The sequence below is a fragment of the Heliangelus exortis genome, chromosome 28, assembly GCF_036169615.1.
Source record: "Heliangelus exortis chromosome 28, bHelExo1.hap1, whole genome shotgun sequence".
In the NCBI taxonomy this organism is placed as follows: Eukaryota; Metazoa; Chordata; class Aves; order Apodiformes; family Trochilidae; genus Heliangelus; species Heliangelus exortis.
Window position 1 is genome coordinate 2,261,150 of NC_092449.1, and position 23,869 is coordinate 2,285,018.

A 23,869-nucleotide genomic window follows, 5' to 3' on the forward strand; every position below is an offset into this window, starting at 1 on the left:
GCCCTGCCCACAGCCCCACAGGGGAGCCCAGCCAAGACTTGAGGGTCCCCACTGACCTGTACGTGGTCACAAAGTCGATGGCCAGCAGCGGCTCAGGGGCCAAAGCCCAGGAGCAGTTCACTGCCTGTGGGTAGCTGATGGCCCAGCACTCAATGGCTGGCAGTACTGGGGGATCTGGGGCCGGGGACAGTTGTCACCCCACTGCTGGCCTCCCCAAGGGGTCCCCAGCCAGCAGCGGGGGCCACAGTGGGGCCAGGGTCACTCACAGCCCAGTTGCAGGCAGGTTGTGGCCCAGGTCTCGCCGGTGTCAGGGTGGTGGCAGCTGTAGTGGCCCTCGTGGGCCAGGCTGGCGCTGGGGAGAGCCAAGCCAGGTGCAGGATACATCCCCAGGACAGTGTCTTCCCAGTGCCACTCAGCCAGGCCCCCCCTGTAGCTGGACACTGCAGCAGCACCGCAGTGCCCAGGGTACCATGCTGCAGGGCACAGCAGCCTGGGGGCAGGGGATGCACCCTCAAAACAACCCCCCTGCTCCCCCATGTGGTCTTGGCAGGGGGGTCAAGGGGACACTCTCAGCCCAGCAGCTCCATTCCTGCCCTGTTCCCCCCCACAGCCCCTCTCTCCCCAGTGCCCCCAGCCCCCATACCCTTATCTTCAGTCCCCCCTATCCCCAGTCCCACCAGTATCCCAGTTCCTCTAGCTGTGGACATCCTGTTATTCTATTGTCAGTCTCCTCAGTGTCCCCAATCCCCTCAGCCCCCCTATACCTCCATCCCTGCTGTCTTCAGTCCCTTCAACCTCCATCCCAGTCCCCCATACCTCTGTCCCCAACCCTCCTGTCCCCCCAGGCTCCCCTATGCCTCTATCTCAGCTGCCCCAGTCCTTCCATCCCCAGTCCCACATGTCCTTATACCTCTGTCCCTGTTGTCCCCATCCCTAGTGCTGCCCACTGTGCTGTTGTAGGGAACGGTGCAGGCAGGTGCCACAAAACCACCACCCAAAGCCACTTCATGTCAGAGAGATTCAGAGGAGCTTCCCAGTTCCTGGGGCCTGGGGGGAAAGGTCAGATGGTCAGAGGGACAGCAGGGACACCATGACTGTGACAGGTCCCCAGGTGATCCAGGGCGTTCAGACCCCTCTCTGGGCCACCCCATGGTGCCTTGCCTCAGTTTTCCCCCTGGCCTTGCCACACACTCTGGGGTCAGGGGGTGGTTTCTCCCAGCAGTGGCCAGATCCTGCTGTCAGGAAGGAGGAGGAACCAAAAGCACCATGGGTCACCAGGGTTTCTGCGGGGACCTGGCAGCCACCTCTGCAGTCCTGTGCCCAGATTTGGGATTTTGGGTCATTCTGGGCCTTGTCCAGAGAAGGGACCAGCACACTCAGCTGGTCCCCAGCTCCAAGGTCATCCAAGAGGGCCCGTCCCTCACAGAGACCTCCCAAACCCAGCCATGCTCCCCACTGCCACCAAGCCCAGCACCATGGGGACACATCTGGCTCTTGCAGTTGGCTCAGCCCTGGAGGGGACGTTCCTGGCTTTCCCCACCCTGTCACAGACAAGGGGGTCCCCAAGTGCCCTCAGCGAGGTGCTGTGGGGCTGCCCCTTATGTCCCCAACCCCACGGGAAGCCCTGTCCCCTCTTGTGCTCACTGCAGCAGGGCCAGCACCTGGGACCAGAGGCTCTGTCACCACCAGTGCAGGAAGCAGCAGCTTGGGTCGGTCCCAGCCCACTTCCTCGTGCAGGAACTGACGTCCCCCATGGGGACTGCTGCCTGGCCTGGTTCTGTGGGGATTCCTGCCTGCCACACACCCCCAGGAAGACCATTTTGGCTCTGGCCAAGAGGGTTTCAACCCTTCCCCCCCACCACACTGCTTCCTTCATGGTCACTGGCTCATTCCAGGGACATCAAGGATGGAGGAGACAATGGCACCAATCCCCTCCTGTCCCCAGTTTCACCATCCTCACCCGCAGCCCACCAACCCTGTGCCCACCTTTGTCCCCTGCAGAGATGAGCCATCCCTTTGGTGTGAGTATAAATACTTTATTGCTGCTATGCTGGGGTACGTGAGGCACGGGGGACCTGGCACAGGGGTGTAGGGGTGCCTGTGCAAGTGACAAGGTGCTGCCTACAGAAGCAAAGGGGGCACAGAGCGTGCTGGCACGGGCCTAGCCCCCCAGCAGTGTCACTGGCTGTGCCACCTAGCCCCATGGCACTGCCATGTGGGCAAGGGCTCATCTGCCCTGCTCCTGCAGCCGCTGCATCTGCAGGATCTGGCACAGGAGTCTCTGCACGTCCTCGTCCATGTGGCCCTGGGGTGGAGGGGGCATTGGTGAGGACATCAGGGAGGCTCTGCACGTGGCACAAGCATCCCTGGGTTGGCAGCTGGATCCAGCCTCTTGCTGTGTCCCACATGCATGCAGGCACCCAGGTGGGACTGGCTGGTGCCCTGCTTCCCCCTACCAATGTCCCCAGTTCCCCCAGACTGGTGTCCCCAATTCCTCCCACCCATGTCCCCACCTTACCTGCACTGCATAGAGCAGGTGGCTCCGGTACAGCGTCACCACCCTGCTGTGCTGCATTTCTCTCTCCTGCAAGACAGCAAGCAGGTTTGAGATGGGGCTGGGGGCTTGTGGAAGCTCAGAATCCACCAGGCAATGGCCACAAACCCCCTGGTACCCACCGCCAGCTTCTCCTCCAGTGCCTGGATCCTGGCCTGGAGCACAGCGGTGTCAGGGGGTGACTGTGGGGATCTCTGGGGCTCGGGGAGGGCATTCAGGGCTTCCTTCAGCCTGAAGACCTCCTTGGAGAGCTCGGTGATCTGCACAGCACACAGAGGTGACAGGGACCTCTCAGCCCCAGCTCCCTTAGGGGCTACCCATGGCTGTAACCACAGCCACCTGGGCAGGGGCAGAGATGGGGCTTTGCTACCCCACCACCACTTCTGCCTCAGGAGCTGGTCTTGGCTTGGGGAGGGAAAAATGTGGAACAGCTGGGAGAGCAGGAAGAATGCAGGCAGGGGAGTGTGTGTGTCTGTGTTTGCACTTACGTGTGCAAGTGCACATGTGTGGGTAGCTGTGTGTGTGCAAGTGTGTGCACATACATGTTCATGTACGTACATGTCTCCCCGTGAAGCCAGCCAGCTCAGCTCACCCAAGTAGTGAATGAGCCACCATTTTGTAGCCTCAAACACTGGTTTAGGTGTGAAGGGACCTTAAAGCTTCTGTAGTTCTACCCCCTCCTCCTGCCATGTTCAGGGACACCTCCCCCAGCCCAGGGTGCTCCAAGCCCCATCCAACCTGGGGCCTTCAACACTGCCAGGGATGGGGCAGCCACAGCTTCTCTGGGCAACCAGGGCCAGGGGCTCAGCACCCTCACACCAAAGAATTTCTTCCAAATATTTCATCTAAATCTCCCGTCTTTCAGCTAAAACCCATTTCCCCTCCTGGGAGCCCCTTGCCCTCTGCCAACACGCTCCCTCCCTGTCCCCTACCTTCCTGTCCCTGTCCCTGATCAGTCGGGCTGATTCCTCGGCATGACCATGGAGCTTCCGCAGCTGCTGTGCCTCATCCTGCGCCTCCGCCAACTGCTTCTCCGCGGCGGCCAGCCTGTCCTCAGCTGCCTGCCTCTCGCTCTTCATGAAGAGGGCCTGTCTCTGCACCCGGAACACCTCCTCACACGTCTTCTCATGCCGTCGTGACAGCTCGCCCAGCCGCTGGCTCAGCACCGCTGCCTCGGCCCGCAGCTCCTCCTGTGCCGCCTCGTGCTCCGCTCGTGGCACCGCCGTGGCCAACTCCGCCTGCAGCCGGGCGGCCTCGCGCCCCTTGGCCTCTGCCGCCAGCTCCAGCTGGGCCATACGCTCCTGCAGCGCCCGTGCCTGCTCCTCCAGCGCCGCCGTGGCCCGGGCGTGCTGCTCCCGCGGCACCCGGCCCTGCACCTCCGCCTGTGCCTGCCGCAGCCGTGCCAGGGCCTCCTCGTGCTCCCGCCGCCCCACCGGCCGCGTGGCCAGCGTCTCCCGCAGGCTGCCCAGCTCGGCCTCACGCTCCCTCAGCGTCTCCTGCAGGTGCCCCAGCTCGGCCGTCACCTCCTTCTGCTGCTGCACCAGCTCGGCCACGCGTTGCTCCAGCACCCCCGGCTCTGACTTGGGGCCGCTGCCCGCCCGCCAGTCTCGCGCCTTGGCCTCCAGCTCCCGCCGCAGGGCCACCGCCTCAGCCTCCGCCCGCCCGCAGCGCTCCAGCAAAGCCTCCTTCTCCCTCAATGCCTCCTCCAGGGAGGCTCCCAGCGAGGCCGTCACCCCCGTGGCCACCGCGCCGGCCTCCAGACGAGCCTGCAGCTCCTTCACCCGCTGCTCCCGCTCCTCCAGGGCCGCCTGTGCCTGCTGCAGGGCTGCCCGGGCCTCCGCCAGCTCGGCCCCAGCCTCCCACTTGGCTGTCAAGGAGGAAGAAGCCAGCGTGCATGCTTCCCGCAGCTCACCCGACGCCGTCTTGCTCTCGCCCCGGGTCCTGGCTGGTTGTGAGGCAACAGTCAGCCCCTCCCGCTGCCCACCAGCTTCATCTCTCACCAGTGGCTCCGAGCGCTGTGCTTGCAACTGCTCCAGCTGGTGTTGGAGAGCCTTGTAGAGGCTGGCAGGCACGAAGTCCCTGGGGGTGGACGAGTCACTCTCATCCCGCTCATAGTTCTCCAGCACCTGCCAAGGGGACAGTGAGGCCAGTAGGGGCCAGAGGACAGAGGCCGGGAGGAACAGACGGACAGACAGGGACTTGCCTGTATTTTTTCCCTCAGCTCCTTGTTCTGCACGGTGAGGGACTGCACCTGCCCCTGCAGTGTGGCCAGCAGCTCCTCAGCAGAGGGACTCAGTGTCTTCTTGGAGAGCAGCAGCTCTGCCCCTGCAGGGTGCAGGGTCACCAGTGCCATGCCCATCCATGTCTGAGGGCTCCCCAAGGGCTCCCAGCCCCACAGGGGTCTTGGGAGGGGGGCAGGGCCCTACCTGGGAACTCCAGCGGGTCTCCCTCCTCATCCTGCAGTGTTTCAATGTCATAGCTCGTGTTCTCCTTCTCGTTCTGGGGTTACAGAGTGGCAGTCACCACCTGCACACTGCAGCCCCTGGCACTGCCAACTGCTGCTGCTCACACCAACCTCCAGTGAGGACAAGCGACTCCGCAGAGCCTCCACCTCCTTGCCCAGACGGTCCTTCTCGCCATCCCGTGCCACCAGCCGCTCTTTCAGCTCCTTAATCTGTGGATCAGGACATGGTCATGTGGTCCCCTCCACTCCCACCGGAGTCACAACAGCATCCTCACCACCAGAACCCTCAGAGGCCTGAGGACACCCATGACCTCTTCACCAGCCTCACCTGCTTCTCCATGGAGCGTAAGGAGCCCTCATCCAGCTCTGCCCGCTAGAAAGACACAGAGGGAAAACAGGAATAAATGCTGTCCCCATCCCTCCTGTCTCTTCCTCTTCTGAGGGACATGGTGGCATCTCCTCTGCAACCCCTGGGCTTACTGGTACCTCCCGTCTCTGCTTCTCCTGCTGCTCATAGCCCCGGATCTTCTGCAGGAACTGGGCTCGCTCCTGCCGCAGCCGCACAATCTCCTCATAGGCGTCCTGGTCCTCCTGTGGACAAGTGGCCCCCAAAACTCAGTGATGGGCCCCGCCAGCCACCTCCCTGCTGCCAGCCCCCTCCTGGGTCAGCCCAGCCAGGCTCAGGGGCAGCTCTCTGGGCACCCTGGGAGAGGGGACAAAGTTTCTGGTGCATCTCAGGCCAGCCCCTGAGCATCTACTCAGGACATGGAGGTGAGGGTAACCCTTGCCCACCTGGCTGGGGGTGCCCAGGGGAGGCAGAGGGGCTTTCCTCTTCCTCGGTGTGTTGTTTTTCTCCCTCACAGATGACTGGCTGGGTGAAGATGTCTGTAGAGACACCAGAGAAGAGAGGACATCACATCTCAACCCACCACCACCTTGTAGAGCCCAAGGGCTCCTGGAGACCCTCACACTGGGGCCAGCCCAGATGAGAGGAGAGAGGAGCCAGGAAGACCCTTACCTGGGATGTCCTCTCTGTTGACTCCTCTTCTGCAGAGCAGAGTGGGAGGAAAAAGAAATTGGGAAGGTTTAGACCACATGTGTCTCTCTGCTGTGGACAAGGAGCACCAGGGTTGCACTGCTACCTTACCACTGGCCCAGGACCGGCGCTGAGCAGCCTCTTGCAGGAAGTGCTGGATGAGAGCATTGCCTGTGGCCAGGCTGTAGTGGGCAGCATCGTGACCTGTGGAGTCCACCACGGCCACCCGGGCACCGGCATTGACAAGCACCTCCACTGTCTCCACACTGCCATTCTCACAGGCCAGCATCAAGGCTGTCCTGAGGGAAGAGGGGAGAGCAGAGGTGAGAGGGGCCATTCCCTCCATCTCCCCACCCACCCCCAGTCCCCACCAGCACAGACTCACCTCCCCTGCAGGTCCCGGCTGTTGACAGCAGCCCCGCGGTGCAGCAGGTACCGGCACAGCTCCGAGTGGCTCATCTTGGCAGCAAGGATCAGGGGTGTGGAGCCATCCTGGGCAAGGTCAGGGTGGGTGAGGCTGTGCAAACAAGGCTCAGATTCCCCCGTGGGGCACCCGGCTCCTGTTGTCTCCCAGATTTCCACGTCCCACTCCATGGTATGCTTCTACCCCAGGAGTCAGCCGCTGCTTCCACCCCAGGAGCTGCTGCGTTTCAGAGGCAGCCCCCACCCAGGCCCTTGCTGCTACACACAGCACTGCAGGGCCAGGAACAGAAGGATCTCACCTTGTCCTTGGCATTCAAGGGAGCTTTGAAATCACAGAGGATCTCAGAGCACGAGATGCAGCCGCTGACCGCTGGGGAGAAGGACAGAGACTGAGCCCTGTGCCTCCCATGGGGACACGAGCAGGACAGGGCTGGCACTGTCCCCGCTCACCTGCGAGGTGCAGAGCAGTTCGGCCGCTGCCATCAGCCACGTCCACAGGGCAGGAGGCCTGAAGGAGAGAGCCTGGGTCACAGGAGGACAGACAGACAGACTGCTCCAGTGGATGTGGCTCCTTGGCATGGTGGAAGGCCAATGAAGTGCCAGGCAGAGCCAGGAACCACCATACCAACCCACACCACCAGGGAGGTAAGAGAGTTGAGGACAGAGGGGACACCTTGCTGACACAGCACCCTCCTTCCCCTGCAGCCCCTGGTACCTGCAGCAGCTTGCTGACACACTGCGGGTGGCCATGCTTGGATGCCAGGTGCAGGGCAGTGTAACCTGGGGAGAAGGACAGAGGACAGGTCAGGGAACAGAGGACACTGGCTGGGTGACAGATGGATTGGCAGACAGAAGGATCTGCCGGACTGAGGTTAAATGGGAGCCACATCCAGTGGCCACCAGTGGCCCAGTAGGCCCATGACATTAGCCATGCCCTCACCTGAGCTATCCTTGGTCATGGCATCCACGCCGTGAGCCAGCATGGCTTCCAGGCAGTCCACGTTCCCCCGCGTGGCAGCCAGGTGGAACCTGCAGCAAGACCAGGGGCTGTCAGACTCATGTCCCTGGCCACCAGCCTTGTTCCCAGCCCTGTGTCCCTGCTGTCCCTGCTGTCCCTGCTGTCCCACGGGTCAGCACTTACGCGGATTTGCCCTCTGAGTCTAGTTTGGTGGGGACCAGGCCCTTGCGGACGAGAAGAGATGTCACCTTCCCAGCATCGTTGTAGTCCACAGCTTGCAGGAGCTTCTCATCATTCTTGGTCCAGTCCTGGCTCTGTAATGAAGCCAAGAGCAGGCTGTGAGGGGTCCACTGACCCCGGGGGCAGGCTGGGGTGTCTGTCCTCATTCTCATCCTGCTGTCTTTCATTCCTGACCCCTGAGGTGCCTATCTTGGGGCCAGCCCCTTCTCTGGGTGCTGTGGTCTCTGGTCCCCAAGTACAGAGGGTTTAGCTGGGACAGCTGACTGGGGTGAGGATCCCCTTCAGCCACCCCAGTTTGCAGATCACAGACCAGATGTACAGAGCTGGCCCAGTTCAGCTGTGGATGGGCCAGGCTGGGAGTTTGGGGGTGAGCCCACACTGCCTGGTTGTCCCTGACACAGGGTTTGTCCCTGCCACCCCAGTGACCCTGATGCTGAACACAGTCAGCACCCCTGAGATGCCTGAGCCCCATCCCTGCCCAGGTCTCCCCACTGAGCCCATTCCCAGCCCTCCTTTGCTCCCTGGTGAGGAAGGAACAAAGTCAGAGTCACCACAGAGGACCAGCAGATCCTTTGGAATGGCTCCATCCTCCCTGGGATTTATGGTCACAGCCCTGCAGAGCATTGGGGCTGGATGTGGGGGCTTGCAAACCCTGTGGTCCCCCACATGTCCTCATCCCTGACCCACAGCAGGACAGGGCCATCCCGGGAAGCCCTGGGTTCACCCCACAGCCTGTGATGACAAACCAGAGCTTGCTGCAATGGCAGGAAATGGATGTCACCTTTTGGGAGCTGCACACATCCTGCCCCTCGCCAGCCTGGTGCCCAGTCCCAGGGACAGGACCTGTGCCACTGTGCCCTCCTGCTGCCCCTGCCAGCCCCACCAGGGACCAGGGGACCCCGAATAAACCAGTGCTACCGGGTAGACTGGGAGGGTGTTGCCCACTCCTATCCCCCCCTCCCCCCCGCACACACACATCCCAATCATGCAAGGACAAAGCAGGTTGGAGAGGAGGCTGCCAAGCCCCGGGACCGGGATGGGGATGGAGGGGTCCAGAAGGGGTGGGGGGGACACGGCTTACCCCGGAGGACAGAACCAAAGGGGACCGGAGGTGGAGGACAGGGACGTACCGCGAAGGAGGCAGCGGCACAGAGGCAGATCTGCTTCATGGTGTTGAGGAGGAGGCGACGGGCAGCCATGCACCCCTGGCCCCCCGCCTGGGCGAGGGCAGGCTGGGGCTCCAGGCCGCGGACCCCAGCCCCAAGCTGGCTCCAGCATCGCTCCCGGGCGGGGGCCGGCTCCTGCCGCAGTGGGAGCCAGGATCCGCCTCCCTCCATCCCTCCGTCCCTCCTTCTTTCCCTCCCTCCTCAGCATCCAGAGCTCCTCCAGGCATCCTCACATCCAGGTACCAAAGTTCCAGTCAGGGACCAGCACACAGACAGGCCCCAGTTAAAGCAAGAGGGATTGAGGGGAGAGGGGCAGCTTTCTCAAGGGGAGGCAGTGAGGCACCCCCAAACCCTCCTGCCACCTTATCCTGCTTCCAGCACAGGGGTACATGGGACCCCCTGGCCTGGGGGGCACAGAATCCCCCCTCTTCCCCCAGCCCTGGGGCCAAAGGAAGGGCAGGACCCCCTTCCTGCCTTGCAGGGGTCCAGCAACCTCCCCTCAAGGAGGGAACCCCAAAATTCAAAGGCTTCCTGGAAGAGCCCTGGGGACAGTCAGGGCAGCAGGAGCCTCTCACCCCACCCCCATCCACAGAAGTGACCAGGGCAGTGTGGGGAAATTGAGGCACAGAATATTCTGAGCAGGGCAAGTCTGTAGACTCCACATGGGGGGCTTCAACCTCTGTCCATGTGTCCCCAGCCAGTGCACATGTCCAGCCTAGGGCACAGGGGACAGCACTGTCACCTTCTGCCCACTGTAGATGATGGTGAGAGCTTTTGGCACCATGCCAAGCTGGTGCTGAATAATTGAGGGGCATGGACGTGCTTGTTCCACTGGCTGTGGCAGCTGGAAAGCTGGCAGCCATCCCCAGGGAGGGGACCCAGCACCTGCTTCCTCTCCCTGCTGTTGTGGTTGTTTCCTTTACTCTCCCCTGCTCCCAGGGATTACTCTAGGAGCACCTTTGGGTGCACCAGGACCTCAATCCCACCAGCCGGAGTGGCAGTGCCATCCTCCATGGGGCTGCTGTCCCCATGTCCCTCTGAAACCTGGGTCACCCCAGGGCAGGTCTCCATGTCCCCATATCCCTGTAAAACTTGAAGCATCCCCAGACACGTCCCGGTCTCCTCGTTGAATTTAGGACACCCTGACGCAGGTCCCCATGTCCCTGCGGACATCCTGGGGAAGGTCCCCATGTCCCTGCAGACATCCTGGGGAAGGTCCCCGTGCCCCTGGGGGTGACACTCACGTCTGCCTTCTTGAACTTGGCCTTCAGGCTCTTCATGGTGGCTCCAGCCCCGTGGCACCTGGATGGGGGGGGATGGCCGTGCTCGAGGGTCTCTCCCCACCAATACCGACTCAGGCACCCCCAGCCCCGCTGCTCCCGGAGCTTTGGCCCCGTCTGCAGCCGCAGCCGCCGGAGCGGGGGGGACCCGGCGGAGGGAGTTGGGTTACGGCCCGGCTGCGGTTACAACCAGGGGGGCTCCGGGGGGACAAACCCTGCTTGGGGAACGGGGCTGCTCACACTCCTGAAATGACCAGGGACGGGGAGGCGAGGGGACACGGGCCAGGCGGGGAGCTGGGGGAGGTCTGAGGGCAGAAAGGTGAAGCCCCTGTGTTCACTCTGGGGAGGAGTGTGGGGCTGCAGGGGGTGTGGGGAGCTGACCCCTGGCACCCCCTGACCAGGCAGGACCCCCTGACCAGGCAGGACCTCCTCAACCTTCCTAGCACCCCCAGCCCTTGCTGGAGTCCATTACTCTTCCCTGGCACCCTCCACCTTGCCCTCCCCTCCATCACCACGCTCCCGAGCTGGGGGGAGCAGTTCAGCCCCAACAGGGTGAGGGCAACCCCCGCCCCATCGCCCTCCCGCCCGGCTCAAAGATGGCGGCGGCGGCGCCTCCCCCGGGCGGTGCCCTTCCTGCCGCCCCGCCCGCCGCGGCCTCCCCGCGGGCCGGCAACAATGCGCGCTCCGGCGGCCGGGGCGGGCCATGGCGGTGAATTACGCGGCCGGGCTCTCGCCCTACTCGGACAAGGGCAAGTGCGGCCTCCCCGAGGTGAGCGCGGTGCGGCCGGGCCCGCGGTCCCACCCGGGGCCTGCTCCGGCCTGTCGGGTTTCCATGGCAGCGGGGCCCTGGGGCGCAGGGGTGCCTCCCGTGGGGAACCCAGCACCGGGGACTCCTTTGTGTGTCCCTAGCCCCCTCCCATGCCTCCCTCCATCTCCTCCCCAGTCCCTCGGCCCCTCCTTGTTCTCCCCCAGCCTCGTGGCTCCCTCCTCGTCCACCTCGGGCCCTTGGCTCCCTCCTTGTGTCCCCAGGCCCACCCCATGTCCCCTTCGCAGAGCCTTCGACTCCCTCAATATCCCCCCGAGCCCTATGGCTCCCTCCTTGTCCCGCCCAGCCCAGCCCACACCATGCCTCCCTCCTCCTTGTCTTCCTCTCCCTCCAGACCCATGGCTCCCACCTTCTCCCTTCCAGGCCCATGGCTCCCTCCGTGTGCCCCCAGGCCTCCCCATGGTTCCCTCCTTGTCCCCTCCTTGGCCTCCCAGCTCCGTGGCTCCTTCCTTGTTGTTGTCCTCCAGGGCCAGCACTGTCTGCTGTTCCCCTTTCCCCAGGGTCTTCCAGGCATGTGGGGACCCTTTATATTCCCCTGTGGGAATCCCTAGGAGGGTGGGTGCAGGGGTGATCCCAGCCCTATGCCCCAGAAGTGCTCAGGAAGCTTATAACAAATTTTGGGGTGGAAGGACAGGGATATGCAGGGGTCTCTTCTCAGTCCCTGTCCCCAGGAGGCCGGGCTGGAGAGGAGACCAGAAGTGAAATGAAATCCTGTGCTCGGTGGGCACGTGGTCCCATCCCACCCCACCCCAGTGTCCCCGTGTCCCCCACCTCCATGGCTTCCCACCACTGCTCACCGTCCCTCAGCCCTGTCCTGCCCGCAGAGCTGGTGGCTGTGCTGGTGACAGCTGGAGCTGAGCACACGTGGGGTGGCACCAGGTTTGCTTCTGTGCTCCTACTGCCTGGCCATGCCCTGGAGCCCAGCCACCTCCCAGGGCATCAGCTGCCTGTCAGGGAGAGAAATAAATACCCCGTCTGCATTAGGGGTTTTAAACCCTTACCCTGCACTTGTAGAAGCTTGTTTCTACAGTGCTGTTGCTCTCCAATTAAATGCTTTTATCACTGATGAATGCAAAATCTTCTTTTCTTCCATGGATAAGAAAGAATCGTGGTTAACTGAGTCTTCGGACCAAGAGGTGAGTAGGATGTGTCCCTGCATCTCTTCATTTCCATGGTGGTTTGTCTCTTCTGCTCAGATATTTGACCCTCCAGAGGAACTGGAGAGGAAGGTGCAGGAGCTGGCAGACCTGATCAGGAGCTCCTCCAACGTGGTATTTCACACAGGGGCTGGAATCAGCACTGCCTCGGGGATCCCTGACTTCAGGTAAGGGCAGGGAGCTCCCTGCAAGGGAGGATTGCATCTCCTCTGAGGTCATTTCCCATCTTGCAGAGCTCTGGGCTGTGCTTTGGAGCACTCTGAAGTGCTTCCTGCTCCAAAGCCAGACCTCCTCCATCCCTCCTCTCTGGTCCTGGACCCAGATGCCAAGACCTTTTCCTTCCTGCACATGTTAAGCCATACCCAGAGGAGCCCATGTGCACTCCCCTTGCATCAACAACAGAAATCACTGGTGGTCCACAGAGTTCCTTTAGCAGGGGCCTCTTCATCCCCTCCTGCTGGGGATTGTGGTGAGAGCCTGAGCTCCCAGCTCCCACTCTTTCTGTCCCTGTTGCTGCAGGGGGCCCAATGGCGTCTGGACCATGGAAGAGAAGGGGCTCTCCCCAAAATTCGACACCACCTTTGAGAGTGCCAGGCCCTCCAAGACTCACATGGCACTGCTGGGCCTGCAGAGAGTTGGCATCCTGAAATTCCTGGTCAGCCAGAACGTGGATGGGCTCCACGTGCGCTCAGGATTCCCACGGTACCTCCTCTCCCACCCTGTCCCCAGGTCCCTCCTCCCTTCCCCAGCTGCTGCCATGTGGCTGTAGCTGCTGACCCATCAGTGTGGCCTTGCATGCCTTGGGAGCAGGGAGAAGAAACTGGGATGCACTGGTGTGGGAAGGGATATGTGAACCAGCCTGAAATTAGAGCAGAGAGATAATGGGAGTAATTCAGAGGGGGGTGAGATGAAGTCCTCCTCAGCAGGTGCTCTCTGTGAGTACACCCAGAAGCTGTTTGTTCACAAGGAAAGGACCAGGTTGAAATGTTGGGTGACCACCCTTCAGCTGAGCAGGAGGGACAGGAGAGAGGACAAGAGCATCTGAAACTGCTCCTGTTGCTCACTGAGACATGTGTCACCCTGTTTTACCAGCACTGATGGAACTGTCTCAGAGCACTGGCTCTTGTGCTATTTTACACTTTGTTTAAATTGAATTTCTTACGAGGAAACCAAGGCAGGGCTGAAATGGCAGCAATGAAACCACACCTGGTTTCAAGAAACCCAGGAACTCAATACTTAAAAAGCATTGAGAGGCAAAATAAATTTGCAAAACTCCACGGGCAACAAGATGGGGGAGAGGTTCCCACAGCTGGGGCTGCTCTGACTTCCTGGCTGTGGTCTCTGACTCCCTCATCCCCTGCTATGAGGTCCAGGATCTTTGTAGCTCTGTTCCCTCCACAGGGAGCTGCCAGCCCTGGGTGCTGAGGGCACAAGCTCTCCTCTCCCCTCCCTTCCTGGGTGGGGACTGAGGTGCATTTTGCAGCCCAGGGACTTTGAGATGTCCTCAAAGGAACCTGCCTTTCCATTAGCACTCGGGGCACTCTTTCCCCTTTCAGAAACTTCAGCCTGTTTTAAAACCCATTTCTAGCACATAAGACCAGTGAGCAATTGTCTTGTGAGACAAACTGCTTGGATCTGCCTGGAGATGAAAGGGGAGAGCAGCTGATTTCAAGTAAGAAAAGAAAATTAAGGGAGTTGGGGTGAGAATGAGAAGACTCAGCTTACAAACAACTTCAGCCATCACTGAAGCTGAGGGCTGCCCCCAGGGGGTGTTTGATATTAAAAGCCCCAGGTCATGGCTCTTGCTCTTAGCATATTTGCCTTTTTAAACCAGGCAACCATTGGAAATAGAATAGGAAATAATGGCCAGAACTGCAGTGTGCTCCTTGCAGCCACCAGCTCCTGCTCTGCTTTGGAATGGCTCTTCCACTCAAGGGAAAGATGTGCTTCAGTGAGTGCCACTGAACTGGGGCCAAAATGCAGGAAATCAAGTCAGTCCTGTCTCCATCCACCCTGAGGAGGTTCCCAGTCACTGCTGGGGCTCATAGGGACGTAAGGACAGCATGGCCTTGTTTTTCTTGAGCTTCTCTGCTGTGAGGTTCAAGGGGACTTTTAGTCAAAACAAGTGGTGAAGGGCTGGAAAAAAGACAGAGCAGAATGTTGTGTGCTGAGAAAAGCCAAGATCCAGGTTACCAGCAGGCACAGGCAAGATCTGAGGCTGGATCAGGGCAGGGGCAGCAGATGGAAGCATTTAAGGTTAAAAAGCCAGGACTTGTTCTCCCTTCCCTCTCTCCCAGCCGTGGTGGCCACACCATAGTGTTTTTGTGGTGGAGATGAAGGCATGGTGGAGAAGGCCTCTCTACAGGATCTGAACATCTGTGGGCCTCCCCTGCTCCGTGGGAGGGATGGCTCTGCCCAAGCTCCCTTTGAGCAGTATTTCTGGTGTTAAATGCACAAAGCAGTGCTTGGTGTGCTGTAGCTTTGCCCTGCAGGTGATGGCCATGCTCAGCACAGGGCAGTCACCAGGGTTTGTGGCCTGGCCAAATGTCTTCTCTGCTGGACCAGCTGTCCCTGCAGCAAGGCCAGGCTGGTTTGTGGCACCTGGTGGTCCCAGAGCCTGCCTGATGCTGGTGCCTTGCTCTGGTGCAGCCATATTTGCCTCTAACCATGATAATTCCCCTCAGTGCTGACCTCGTGCTGGGCCACTGTCCCCAGGCTGTGACAGAGGGTCCCTGTCACCCCATGTCCTGGAAGTGAGAGAAAGCTCTTGAGGTGCAGGGCTGGCAGGGAGGGGGGGGGAAGGTTTTGGGGAGCTCTGCCTGTTGCCCCAGGGTTCTCCACCCTTCCCCTGCTCAGCTCTGTCGTTTCTCCTGCAGGGACAAGTTGGCTGAGCTCCACGGGAACATGTTTGTAGAGGAGTGTGTGAAATGTGGCAAGTACGTGAGCCCCCGGCCTGGGAAGGGTGTCAGGGGGGTGGGGGCTTGGTTGCTGCCTTCAGGGAATGGTGGAAGCCCTGCAAATAGAAGCATGGAATGGTTTGGGTGGGAAGAGACCTTTCCAGGCCATCTAGTCCAACCCCCTGCAGTGAGCAGGGACGGCTGCAACCAGATCAGGTTGCTCAGAGTCCCATCCCATCTGACCTTGAATGTTCTCAGGGATGGGGTATCCAACACCTCTCTGGGCAACCTGGGCCAGGGTCGTGCCACCCTTAATGTGAAATATTTCTTCCTTATGCCCAGTCTGAATCTCCCTCTTCCGTTTCAAACCACCACCCCTTGTCCTGGTCCCCACACATCCCAAACTCTGCCGCATGGTGGGAAACGAACATCCTGGGAATTCTCTGTGTCCTGGGAAGCCCTTGGCAAATCCTTCTCCTCGTAGCCAGGGGGCTGTGCCAGCAGGGCTGCCTGCAGCAGGCTCTGTGCCTGCCAGCTGGAGAGGGGAGAGGAGGAGGGTGCCACATGCTGGATTTTCCACAGTTTGCTGCAGAGTTCTGGGCTGTGGGTTGGAGCTGCTGTCCCCAGCTCCTGGTCAGAGCTGCAAGCAGTGGTGAATGAAGGACCACAGTGCTCCTGTGGCTCTCAGCCATCACCTGCTTCCTCCTGTGGGGGTGTGCCATCCCCAGGGGAACATTTCATGGCAGCTGGCACCTCCCTGTGTGTCTGTCCCTGAGTGTCACTGTCTCTCCTGCAGGCAGTACGTGCGGGACACAGTGGTGGGCAGCATGGGGCTGAAGCCAACGGGCCGGCTCTGCAGTGTCACCAAAGCCCGGGGGCTGAGGGCCTGCAGGTAGGGTTGGGGGCTCCCAAGGGGACGTGGGGTGGGGTGGCAGGGACACATTCACCAGAGCAAGTGTCTCTGCTGTGTGGGCTGGCAGTCCTTCCAGCTCAGGTGAAGGAGCAGAGGGTGTAGGGGAGATCTCCAAAGCCCTAGGTAGAAAACCAGCACTCAGGTCTCCAAGGTGTTCCAGCCTTCTCAGGGGGTCTCCCCACCCCAATATTCTGAGGTGTCCTGGTGCTGGTGAGTGCCCAGCAGTGGGGTGGCAGCTCTGGAGAGCCCCTTCCCCTATCCCAGCTGGATTCTGTCCTGTTGCCTCTCACCTTCCATAGAGGAGCCTACATCCTGCTTCCAGCTCTGCATCTGGAGGCACCCAGAGGTGATCCAGCACCAGACACACTCCATGCACCCCAAGTGCTGCCCCAGTCCAGGTGCTCTTCTCACCCATGCCCCAGGGGCTCTGGGCTATGGGGCAGAGCTCTGGTGGCTCAGCTCCTGTGTTGGGGAATAAAAGCTTCATTCCAGTTCTGACCTTGGGAGCAGAACAGCCAGGGGTGTTGGTGGCACTGCAGCACCAGCCACTAAATCCCTCCTGCAGGTGAATTCTGTGCCTCCCCTCACCTCCCATTGAATCTCCTCAGTTTGTCTTGGGCTATCTCTGCCCCTTTGCAGTGCTGGGACAGGGAGGGTGGGACAGGGTCACCGTCCCCTCTCCTGGAGCAGCAGAAACCACAGGCCCTGGGTATGTTTTCTAGGGGAAAGTTAAGAGACACCATTCTGGACTGGGAAGATTCCCTGCCTGACCGTGACCTCACGCTGGCGGATGAAGCCTGCAGGTACCACACTGGGGCTCACGGGGACACCAGTGGCTCTTGGTGTCCTGGGAGGCTGCCAGGGCTCCTCTTCCCACCCCAAGGAGCTCTCCCTGCCCAGCTCTGCTCATTGTGGCAGCCTGTGGCTGTACCCACAGCAGGACAACACCCCACCCTCTCCCCAGAAAGTGGCCAAGAGACCAATTCTGGCCAAAAGACACCAGCACCAATTCTGGCCATAGCTCAGCATCCTGGCTGGGGAGGTTGGAAGGGTCCACTGGAGCAGGATGGGAGAAGCCTGCAAACAGCCATGGCTTTTTCTCCCCCCTGGATGTTTTGCCTCCTCTCTGCAGGAAAGCTGATCTCTCCATCACACTGGGGACCTCTCTGCAGATCAAACCCAGTGGCAACCTCCCACTGATCACCAAGAAGAGAGGAGGGAAGCTGGTCATAGTCAACCTACAAGCAACCAAACACGTGAGTGAGAGCATCCTCCCTGCTCTGAGCTCAGAGCAATTTCCTTCTTTCTCCTCACGTCACTTGTCCCAGCCCTGTCACAGATGGCCAAATAGATGAGTGGATTAGCAAGCAGACAGGCTGGGCTTCCCTTCTTGGGGTGTTTAAACGTGCAGCTCCCCATAAACACCTAGAAATGGGAGGTAAAACTCAGCCCAAAGCCTGACGTAGCCTCAGGGAGTTGAAGTCTGAGGAAGTGACTGCACAGAGTAGCCCATGCCATGGGGCAAAGGGATTTAGTTCAGCCCTGGTTTTGGTGCCCTGATCGTTCAAAGTTTTTCAAATAATCAGAGCTGGAGGGATGCTGGGCTGGCATTTGAGCTCCCTTGTCCCTGTTTTGCTCTGTCCTGGACTCCCCATCCACGTCCCTGTCTCTGGGCTGTGTTTCCAGGCAGTCCTGCCTGCCCACACCCTGCCAGAGCCCTGCCAGCTGTGGTGTGGGGCCAAACGGGGTCATTCCCTGCTCCACCGGGGATGACGTCTCCGGGACCTCTCCTGCAGCTGAGCCACCACCCAGACCTTGTCCCCGGGCACTCCCTGGGGTGGGACGTTTGTCCCTGCAGGCTGTGCTTGTCCCCTGATGCCATGCTTGCCCTCTCACCCCAGGACAGACAGGCCGACCTGCGCATCCACGCCTACGTTGATGATGTCATGACGAAGCTGATGAAGCTTTTGGGGCTGGAGGTCCCAGAGTGGATGGGGCCAGTGGTGGTGGAAAGTGCTGAGCTCAGCACCAAGCCTGAACAACTCTTCAAATGTGACCCTAGAGCTCACGGGCTGAAGGAGGAGGAGGAGGAGGAGCCCCTCTCCCCACACAATGGCACGGGGGGGCTGTGCCCTGACCTTGGGACCACGCTGGTGGAGCATCGCGACAGCCTGAAGCAGGAGCGTCCCAGCCCGGATACGGGGCCAACAACAGTGAAGAAGATGAAGGTGGAACCTCTCCTCACCTGACCCAGACTGTCCCCTGTCTGTCCAGACATCCGTCTGTGCCGTTTTTCCTACCGACTGTTTTTTTTAATACCCTGAAACATTGTCCCTTTTTTTATGTAAGTATTAAATACACTCGAGTCCTCTGTGTCGGGGCAGCTGCTCCCGCTGGCCTGGGGGAGGTGTCTGCTGGAGACATTCTGAGCATCTGCTTCCTTCTCATCGAGGAGATGGGTGTGGAGCCCAGCTGTGCCCTGGAGGGGCAGAGGGACAAGGGATGGCACTGGGGAGGGACACGAGGGGCAGCTCCAGGATGAGCCATGGTGATTTCCTGGTGGAGCTCTGCCCTCAAAGCTGGGCTGGTGCCTGCTGGGATCAGGGAGATGTCACCAGGCAGTGGAATGGGACTGGTGCTGGCCCAGTCCTGGCCTGGCACAGGGCTGGGAGCTGTGGGAGGGTCTGGCCGTGGGTCCCTGTTGCCTCACGGCACCTGGGCTTAAGGTGGCCCTAGCCCAAGTGTGCTTGAACCCCTGTGGATCCCTACACTAATCAGGTGGATGTTTTTTTTCCAAAATACCTTTTATTTAGAGATGAAAATAAAGCTTAAAAAAAAAACCCAAAAAACCCCAAAACCAAACAAAATAAACTAGTTGCAACTTCAGTAGCCAACAGCCCAAGGTCCCTCCAGTCCCCTTGAGCCTATCTTGAGTGACACCATATCCATTCTGCACCTGGTGGGCAGGAGCAGCCCCTTCCCTCCCAGTAAGGCCAATGGAAACCAGTCTCATTTCCCAGTTCCCAGACACAAGCAAAGCCAAGTGGGTCCAGTGTCTGCCCACACCCAGAGGCAGATCCTAGAGGGGCCACCCCAAAGGTTTGTTCCATAGGGGACAAGGTGCTGAGCCACCCCATGGTGTGTCCCCCCGTGGTCCCTGGGAACTCCTCAAAGCTCCTCAGCCTGCTCCAGCACCATGGGCCTGCCATGTCCAGCCTTGCTCCATGCCAGGGGTGCCAGGCCGGGGTGCGGTGCGGTGCCATCCCCAGGACCAGTGTCAGCTCTGTCCCCATCCCTGGGGCTCAGCCCCTCGGAGCTGAGTGGCTGTGAGCCATTGTGGGGGGAGACTTTGCCTGGGTGGGGGGTGAATGTTGGGCCAGTGAAGGCTTCGTGCAGGGACTCGAGGGCTTCTCCTGGGTGCTCCGGCCACAGTGGCTCCGGAGGCTTCTCGTCCCCAGCCTGGGGCTGTGTGTAAGCCACACGGGAGGCAGCTGCGTTGTGCAGGGACCTGGAGAAGACTGAGTGTGGGGGAGGGTCAGGGCTTGCTCCAGCACCCCGAGCTCCCTGCACCCCGAGCTCCCAGCACCCTGAAGCAGCCCCAGCACAGCCCTCACCTCGCACGGGTCCGAAGTCACCACCTGTCTTGGCCGTGCTGGGGGCGAAGGGGCTGATGGAAGGGAAGAGGATGAGCATGAAGGAGAGCAGCAGGACCTGGGGACAGAGGGGAAACATCACTGTGTGCAGTGGTGGAGGGGAGACAGGTTCTGAAGCACAGCTCCCAGTGAGCTGTGACACTGGGCTGTCCCAGTGAGGGGGTGGTGGCAGAACCTGTGGCTTTCCGTCCCTCCCGGTGCATGTGGCCCTGTCAGTGTCCATCTGTCTGTCCATCCATCCTTCCCCCCATCCTTCCTCACATGCCTCCATCCCTTCCTCCATCTATCCATCCAGCCTTGGAGCAACTATCCTTCTCCCTTAGCACACTTCCATCCCTCTGTCCATCCTTCCATCCAACCCTGCTGGCAACATCTCTGGGGGTCTGACCCTCCCTCCCTCCCTCTAAGCCAGGAGGGGTTGGGGCTCCACGCACCCCAATGCAGGTTCCTGTCTGTGCTGCCTTGTTGCTTGACTGTACCACGAGGGCCTGAAGCTTCTTCAGCTGCTCCAGGAGGGACCTGGGGACAGAGAGAGCCCATCAGCACCTCCAGGCCCCTCCTGCTCCATCCCAGCCCCATCCTGCCATCCCCCAGCTCATCCTGCCCTGGGAACACCTACGAGTTCTGCTGCTCCAGGTGAAGGACCTTCCTCTGCAGCTCCTGGTTCTGGGCCGTGCATGCTGACATCCTGAGGGACAGGGAGAGGGGCACAAGGTGAGGGGAGGACAGCTGGGGGGCTGGCAAGGGGCAGTGCTGCCCCAGGGTGCCCGTGCCAGGGCAGTGCTGTACCTGCTCTCCAGCCCATCGATGTATTCCTTCTTCTTCTTGCGGCTCTCCTGAGCCGACTGCTTGTTCCGGATCTTCCGCCGGATCTTCTTCAGCACCCGCTCCTCGTACTGGGGAGCACGGGAGGGGAGGGGTTGAGAAAACTCCCCTCCCCCAACTTCACACCCTTCCCAGGCACTGTGGGACCCACCTTGGTGAGGGGCAGTTGTGTGGGCAGGGTCACCCCTTCCTTCACCAGCAGCTTCTTCTCATCCTCGGTCAGCACCAGCTCCTGGAACTGCCCCTGGCTGGGCCTCAGCAGTGCCCCGGGCACCGGTGGCTGCTGCAGGGCCAGGGGACAGAGGGGTCACCCCCTGCCTGGCCCCTGGGACCGTGAAGGGGACTGGTGGCACAGGCATGAGGATGGGATCACGGCCCAGGAAGGGACGGGGATGGGATCAGGGTGTGGGAAAGGGGACAAGTGTGGGGATGGGGAGGGATGGGGAAAGGTCCAGGGAGGGACAAGGAGGGACAGGGACTCACGGCATCAGAGCTGCCAGAGAGCAGCAGGTCCTTGACAGTGAGGGTGCAGGAGGTGGGTGGGGAGACCACGGGGTCCTGGCTCTCCTCTGGGAAGAAGCCGGGGTGCCACATGTCTGGGTGAGGGGAGAGGGGAGGCTGTCAGCAGCCCTGTGTCCCCTTCTGTCCCCAGCACCTCCACTGCAGGACCCTCACCCCTGCCATGCTCCCACAGCTACAGTGACTTGCTACCACCCACCAGTCCAGTGTCCCCACACTCTGTGCCCCAAGACTGTCCCTCTGCTCCTTCCCCAGTCCCCCCAGAAGACCCAGTGCTGCTCAGCCCACCTCGGCACCCCCAGTCCCTCCAAACCTCCTTCGACTTCCATTCTCCTCCACCACCACCAGTCTGCCCAGTTCACCCCGGTTCCCAAGTTCTCCCCACTCCCCTCATTTCCCACCAAGTCCTCCAGACCTCCCAGTTCCCTCCAGTCCCCCCAGTCTCTCCCCCATGGCTCACCCAGGTCGATGGAGACCTCGGGGTGCAGGGCCCCAGCCCCCCCTGTGAGGGGCAGAGCCCGGCAGGAGTTGGCGTAGGGGTACAGGACCTTGCTGGGACCCCCCTCATAGCACCTGGGAGGGCTGTCAAGCTGGTCTGAGGGGGGGTCCTCGGAGACCCCACTGTCACTGGCAGCTGGGGACCAGCTGGGTGAGTCCGACACCGAGTCCCCAGAGCCCAGGATGGAGCTGAGGAAGTCCTCACTGTCCTGAGGATGCTGAGGGGACACCGGTGTCCATCACCCTGGAGCTGCCCACTCTGCAGGGTGGTTCCAGCTCCCAGGCAAGGTGCAGGGATGGGGGGTGTGGGGGGTTGTGTCTCTCCTGCCAGACCCAGGGATGGAGTGGGGATGGGCCCCCCTCATCCTGGGGACTCACCCCGTCCTCGTGCCAGGCACCCGGTGCTGTCCCCAGCTCCACTCCTCGGAGGATCCCATCCTGCCGGTCGAAGAGGAGGTCCAGCAGGTCCAGGTTGTCCAGGCTGCCCATGTCTGAGGCCATGGCTGCGAGGTGACAGGGTCAGGTCCCTGACCCAGTCCCCAGGACTGACCCCCTGCCTCCCACCCACCCCCCCAAACCCTGGGGACACCCCAAATCATTGGGCAGAAGTGGGGCTGGGGAGCACGGGCACGTGTGAATGTACCTACATGTGTGCACGTTCCAACACACGTGTGTGCATGTGGCTGTGTGCACAGCTGGATGAGGCCCACGTGTGGGCAGAACTGTGTCCCTGCACCCACATGAGTGTGAGTGTGCACATGAGCCCCCCCAGACATGGGCACACATAGGTGCACACACGTGTGAGCACATGTGGGCACAGCTGGCGGAGTGACACGAAGGCAGGGACTCAGAGCCATGGCAGCACATCCCTCCTCCTTTTTCCAGCAGCTGAAAACTCCAGAACTTTTTCTCCCATGGGCACCCAGCCTCGCTGTGCCCCACAAGCACCAGAGCAGGATGAGGGCCCAGAGCTGGGGGCTGGGTCAGCTCCCCCACTCCAGAAGAGCAGGTTAATGATTTTGGGTGGGGGAGGAGACAGCTACCATCAGCCACCCCAAAGAGGGGACAGCCCCACTCTGCCACCACCACCCCAGGCACTGCTCAAGACCCCAGACTCAGGGAAAACCAACAGCCAGCTGTGTGCCCACCCAGCTGATCAGCTGAGAACCCAGCTACCCAACCAGCTGACTGACCAACTGACCAGCTGACCAACCAACTAGTTGACCAGCCCAATCAATGAACCTATCAACCCAGAAAAAATGGTCAACCTGCTGCCCAACTCACCAACTAACAAACAATCAACCCACTGACCAACTGACCACTCAACTGAGTGACCAACAAACACACCACCCAACCACCCTCACCAACTCATTAAGGGCTGATTCAAGTGTCCTTCAAGCCAGGTTTGAGGATTATTGTTCATGCCACGGTGTTTGGTTGGTCAGCCCAGGCAAGGGGCTTTATTGCACCCTGTCCTTCATGCTCAGCCCTTCCAGTCAGCCCTGATGACCCCATGGCACCATCAGTGACCCTATAGAGGGCTGGCTGCCAAGCACATACCTGTGTGAGACCCCACTCCCAGGGACTTGTCCTCTCTCCTCAACCCCCTCGGTGTGAGGTGGACACCGAGCCCAGTCACCTCCTCCTCCTCCGTAGTGCCCTGGCCCAAGTGGCAAAGTTTAAACTCCAACTGCACAGAAATAACATCATGGATTGCAAAACCTCCTGTTCCTGATTGGGGATGATGCTGTGGGGCTGGGCCTGCTGTGCTCCGTAACTCATTAGACAAATGTTTTTGTCATCCTCCTTTAAGAGGGGCAGGAAGGGCCCGGGCTGGTGGGCAAAGTCCAAGCTCTGTTGCTGCCCATGAACTTTCACCCATTTTGGGGATGATTTCCCTTTTTTTTTTTTTTTTCCCCCAGACAACCGCATGGGTGTTAATCCCTTTTTATAGGCCTTGAGAACATCCGGGGAAGATGTTGACTTGGACTCTACCCTTCCCTCATGGCTTCCTCCACACCAAACCTTGCTCCCATCTCCCTGTGGGCAGGGCTGGGCTGGACACCTGGGTCCTGCTGCCCATCACCGGGGCTGCCTGCACCCTCCCTGCCTCGGTTTCCCCCTTGGGCTACCTGGGGGCTGAACACACTACAGTTTGTTGCCTGCTGCTTGTCGCTTACCCCCTCACGGGGAAGGTGTCAGCCCACGTCATGGCCCCTCCTGGGTGCCAGACCCCCGGGATCCCCCCGGGTCCCCTCAGACAGGGAAAGGTGACCCAGGCGTGGCAGGGACAAGGCCCCTCAGCCCCTTATCTGCTGCTCCACGCCCTCTGACCCTGTGGCACCGCTGCCGCCCGCCGCTCCCCGATTTATGGGCCCCTTGGCGGAGCCGGGAGACCCTGGCACCGAGCAAAGGGCACCCGCCCGCCCCCGCCCGGCGCCATCGGACCCCGGGGCTGCG

At 60.8% G+C, this 23,869-nt stretch overlaps 3 protein-coding genes across 6 annotated transcripts; 1 reads left to right on the forward strand and 2 right to left on the reverse strand.

Moving 5' to 3' along the window:
* Nucleotides 1-2,083: 2,083 nt before the first annotated feature.
* Nucleotides 2,084-10,030, reverse strand: ANKRD24 (ankyrin repeat domain 24). The gene is made up of 19 exons (XM_071727541.1): nt 8,806-10,030; nt 7,619-7,749; nt 7,418-7,506; nt 7,193-7,257; nt 6,928-6,985; nt 6,777-6,847; nt 6,440-6,546; nt 6,166-6,353; nt 6,037-6,065; nt 5,811-5,903; nt 5,505-5,609; nt 5,347-5,391; nt 5,130-5,228; nt 4,981-5,053; nt 4,758-4,879; nt 3,487-4,680; nt 2,677-2,814; nt 2,519-2,584; nt 2,084-2,305 (listed from the first exon to the last, which is right to left on the reverse strand). Exons 1-19 carry the CDS (start codon nt 9,010-9,012, stop codon nt 2,228-2,230), a joined length of 2,958 nt encoding a protein of 985 aa, XP_071583642.1. The 5' UTR covers nt 9,013-10,030; the 3' UTR covers nt 2,084-2,227.
* Nucleotides 10,031-10,743: 713 nt separating this feature from the next.
* Nucleotides 10,744-18,333, forward strand: SIRT6 (sirtuin 6). The gene is made up of 8 exons (XM_071727540.1): nt 10,744-10,890; nt 12,144-12,271; nt 12,624-12,806; nt 14,981-15,040; nt 15,798-15,893; nt 16,637-16,717; nt 17,047-17,170; nt 17,816-18,333. The coding sequence occupies exons 1-8, from the start codon at nt 10,825-10,827 to the stop codon at nt 18,161-18,163; spliced, it is 1,086 nt and encodes a 361-aa protein (XP_071583641.1). The 5' UTR covers nt 10,744-10,824; the 3' UTR covers nt 18,164-18,333.
* A 366-nt stretch (nt 18,334-18,699) lies between these two features.
* On the reverse strand, nt 18,700-23,791 carry CREB3L3 (cAMP responsive element binding protein 3 like 3). 4 transcript variants are annotated; one of them, XM_071727536.1, is made up of 10 exons: nt 22,970-23,791; nt 21,788-21,912; nt 21,372-21,627; nt 20,876-20,988; nt 20,544-20,675; nt 20,357-20,463; nt 20,187-20,255; nt 20,002-20,086; nt 19,529-19,625; nt 18,700-19,432 (listed from the first exon to the last, which is right to left on the reverse strand). In XM_071727536.1, the coding sequence occupies exons 2-10, from the start codon at nt 21,908-21,910 to the stop codon at nt 19,083-19,085; spliced, it is 1,332 nt and encodes a 443-aa protein (XP_071583637.1). In that variant the 5' UTR covers nt 21,911-21,912; nt 22,970-23,791; the 3' UTR covers nt 18,700-19,082. The 4 variants fall into 4 exon arrangements, with proteins under 4 accessions (XP_071583637.1, XP_071583639.1, XP_071583638.1 ...); XM_071727538.1 differs by having other exon boundaries at nt 21,372-21,493; nt 22,970-23,089; XM_071727537.1 differs by having other exon boundaries at nt 20,876-20,961; nt 22,970-23,083.
* Between the last annotated feature and the right edge of the window lie 78 nt (nt 23,792-23,869).

What these genes read in the sequence shown, in the direction of transcription:
- SIRT6 (XM_071727540.1), top strand. Translation starts at nt 10,825, where the DNA reads ATGGCGGTGAATTACGCGGCCGGGCTCTCGCCCTACTCGGACAAGGGC. An exon ending in CGGGGGCTGAGGGCCTGCAG is followed by an intron (nt 15,894 to 16,636) that starts GTAGGGTTGGGG and finishes TATGTTTTCTAG; the next exon opens with GGGAAAGTTAAGAGACACCA. An exon ending in ACCTACAAGCAACCAAACAC is followed by an intron (nt 17,171 to 17,815) that starts GTGAGTGAGAGC and finishes CTCTCACCCCAG; the next exon opens with GACAGACAGGCCGACCTGCG.
- CREB3L3 (XM_071727536.1), bottom strand. Translation starts at nt 21,910, where the DNA reads ATGGCCTCAGACATGGGCAGCCTGGACAACCTGGACCTGCTGGACCTC. An exon ending in GTGCCTGGCACGAGGACGGG is followed by an intron (nt 21,628 to 21,787) that starts GTGAGTCCCCAG and finishes GTGTCCCCTCAG; the next exon opens with CATCCTCAGGACAGTGAGGA. An exon ending in CGAGGTCTCCATCGACCTGG is followed by an intron (nt 20,989 to 21,371) that starts GTGAGCCATGGG and finishes CCCCTCACCCAG; the next exon opens with ACATGTGGCACCCCGGCTTC.
- ANKRD24 (XM_071727541.1), bottom strand. Translation starts at nt 9,012, where the DNA reads ATGGAGGGAGGCGGATCCTGGCTCCCACTGCGGCAGGAGCCGGCCCCC. An exon ending in AGCTGAGGGAAAAAATACAG is followed by an intron (nt 4,681 to 4,757) that starts GCAAGTCCCTGT and finishes TCCCCTTGGCAG; the next exon opens with GTGCTGGAGAACTATGAGCG. An exon ending in CACTGGAGGAGAAGCTGGCG is followed by an intron (nt 2,585 to 2,676) that starts GTGGGTACCAGG and finishes GCTGTCTTGCAG; the next exon opens with GAGAGAGAAATGCAGCACAG.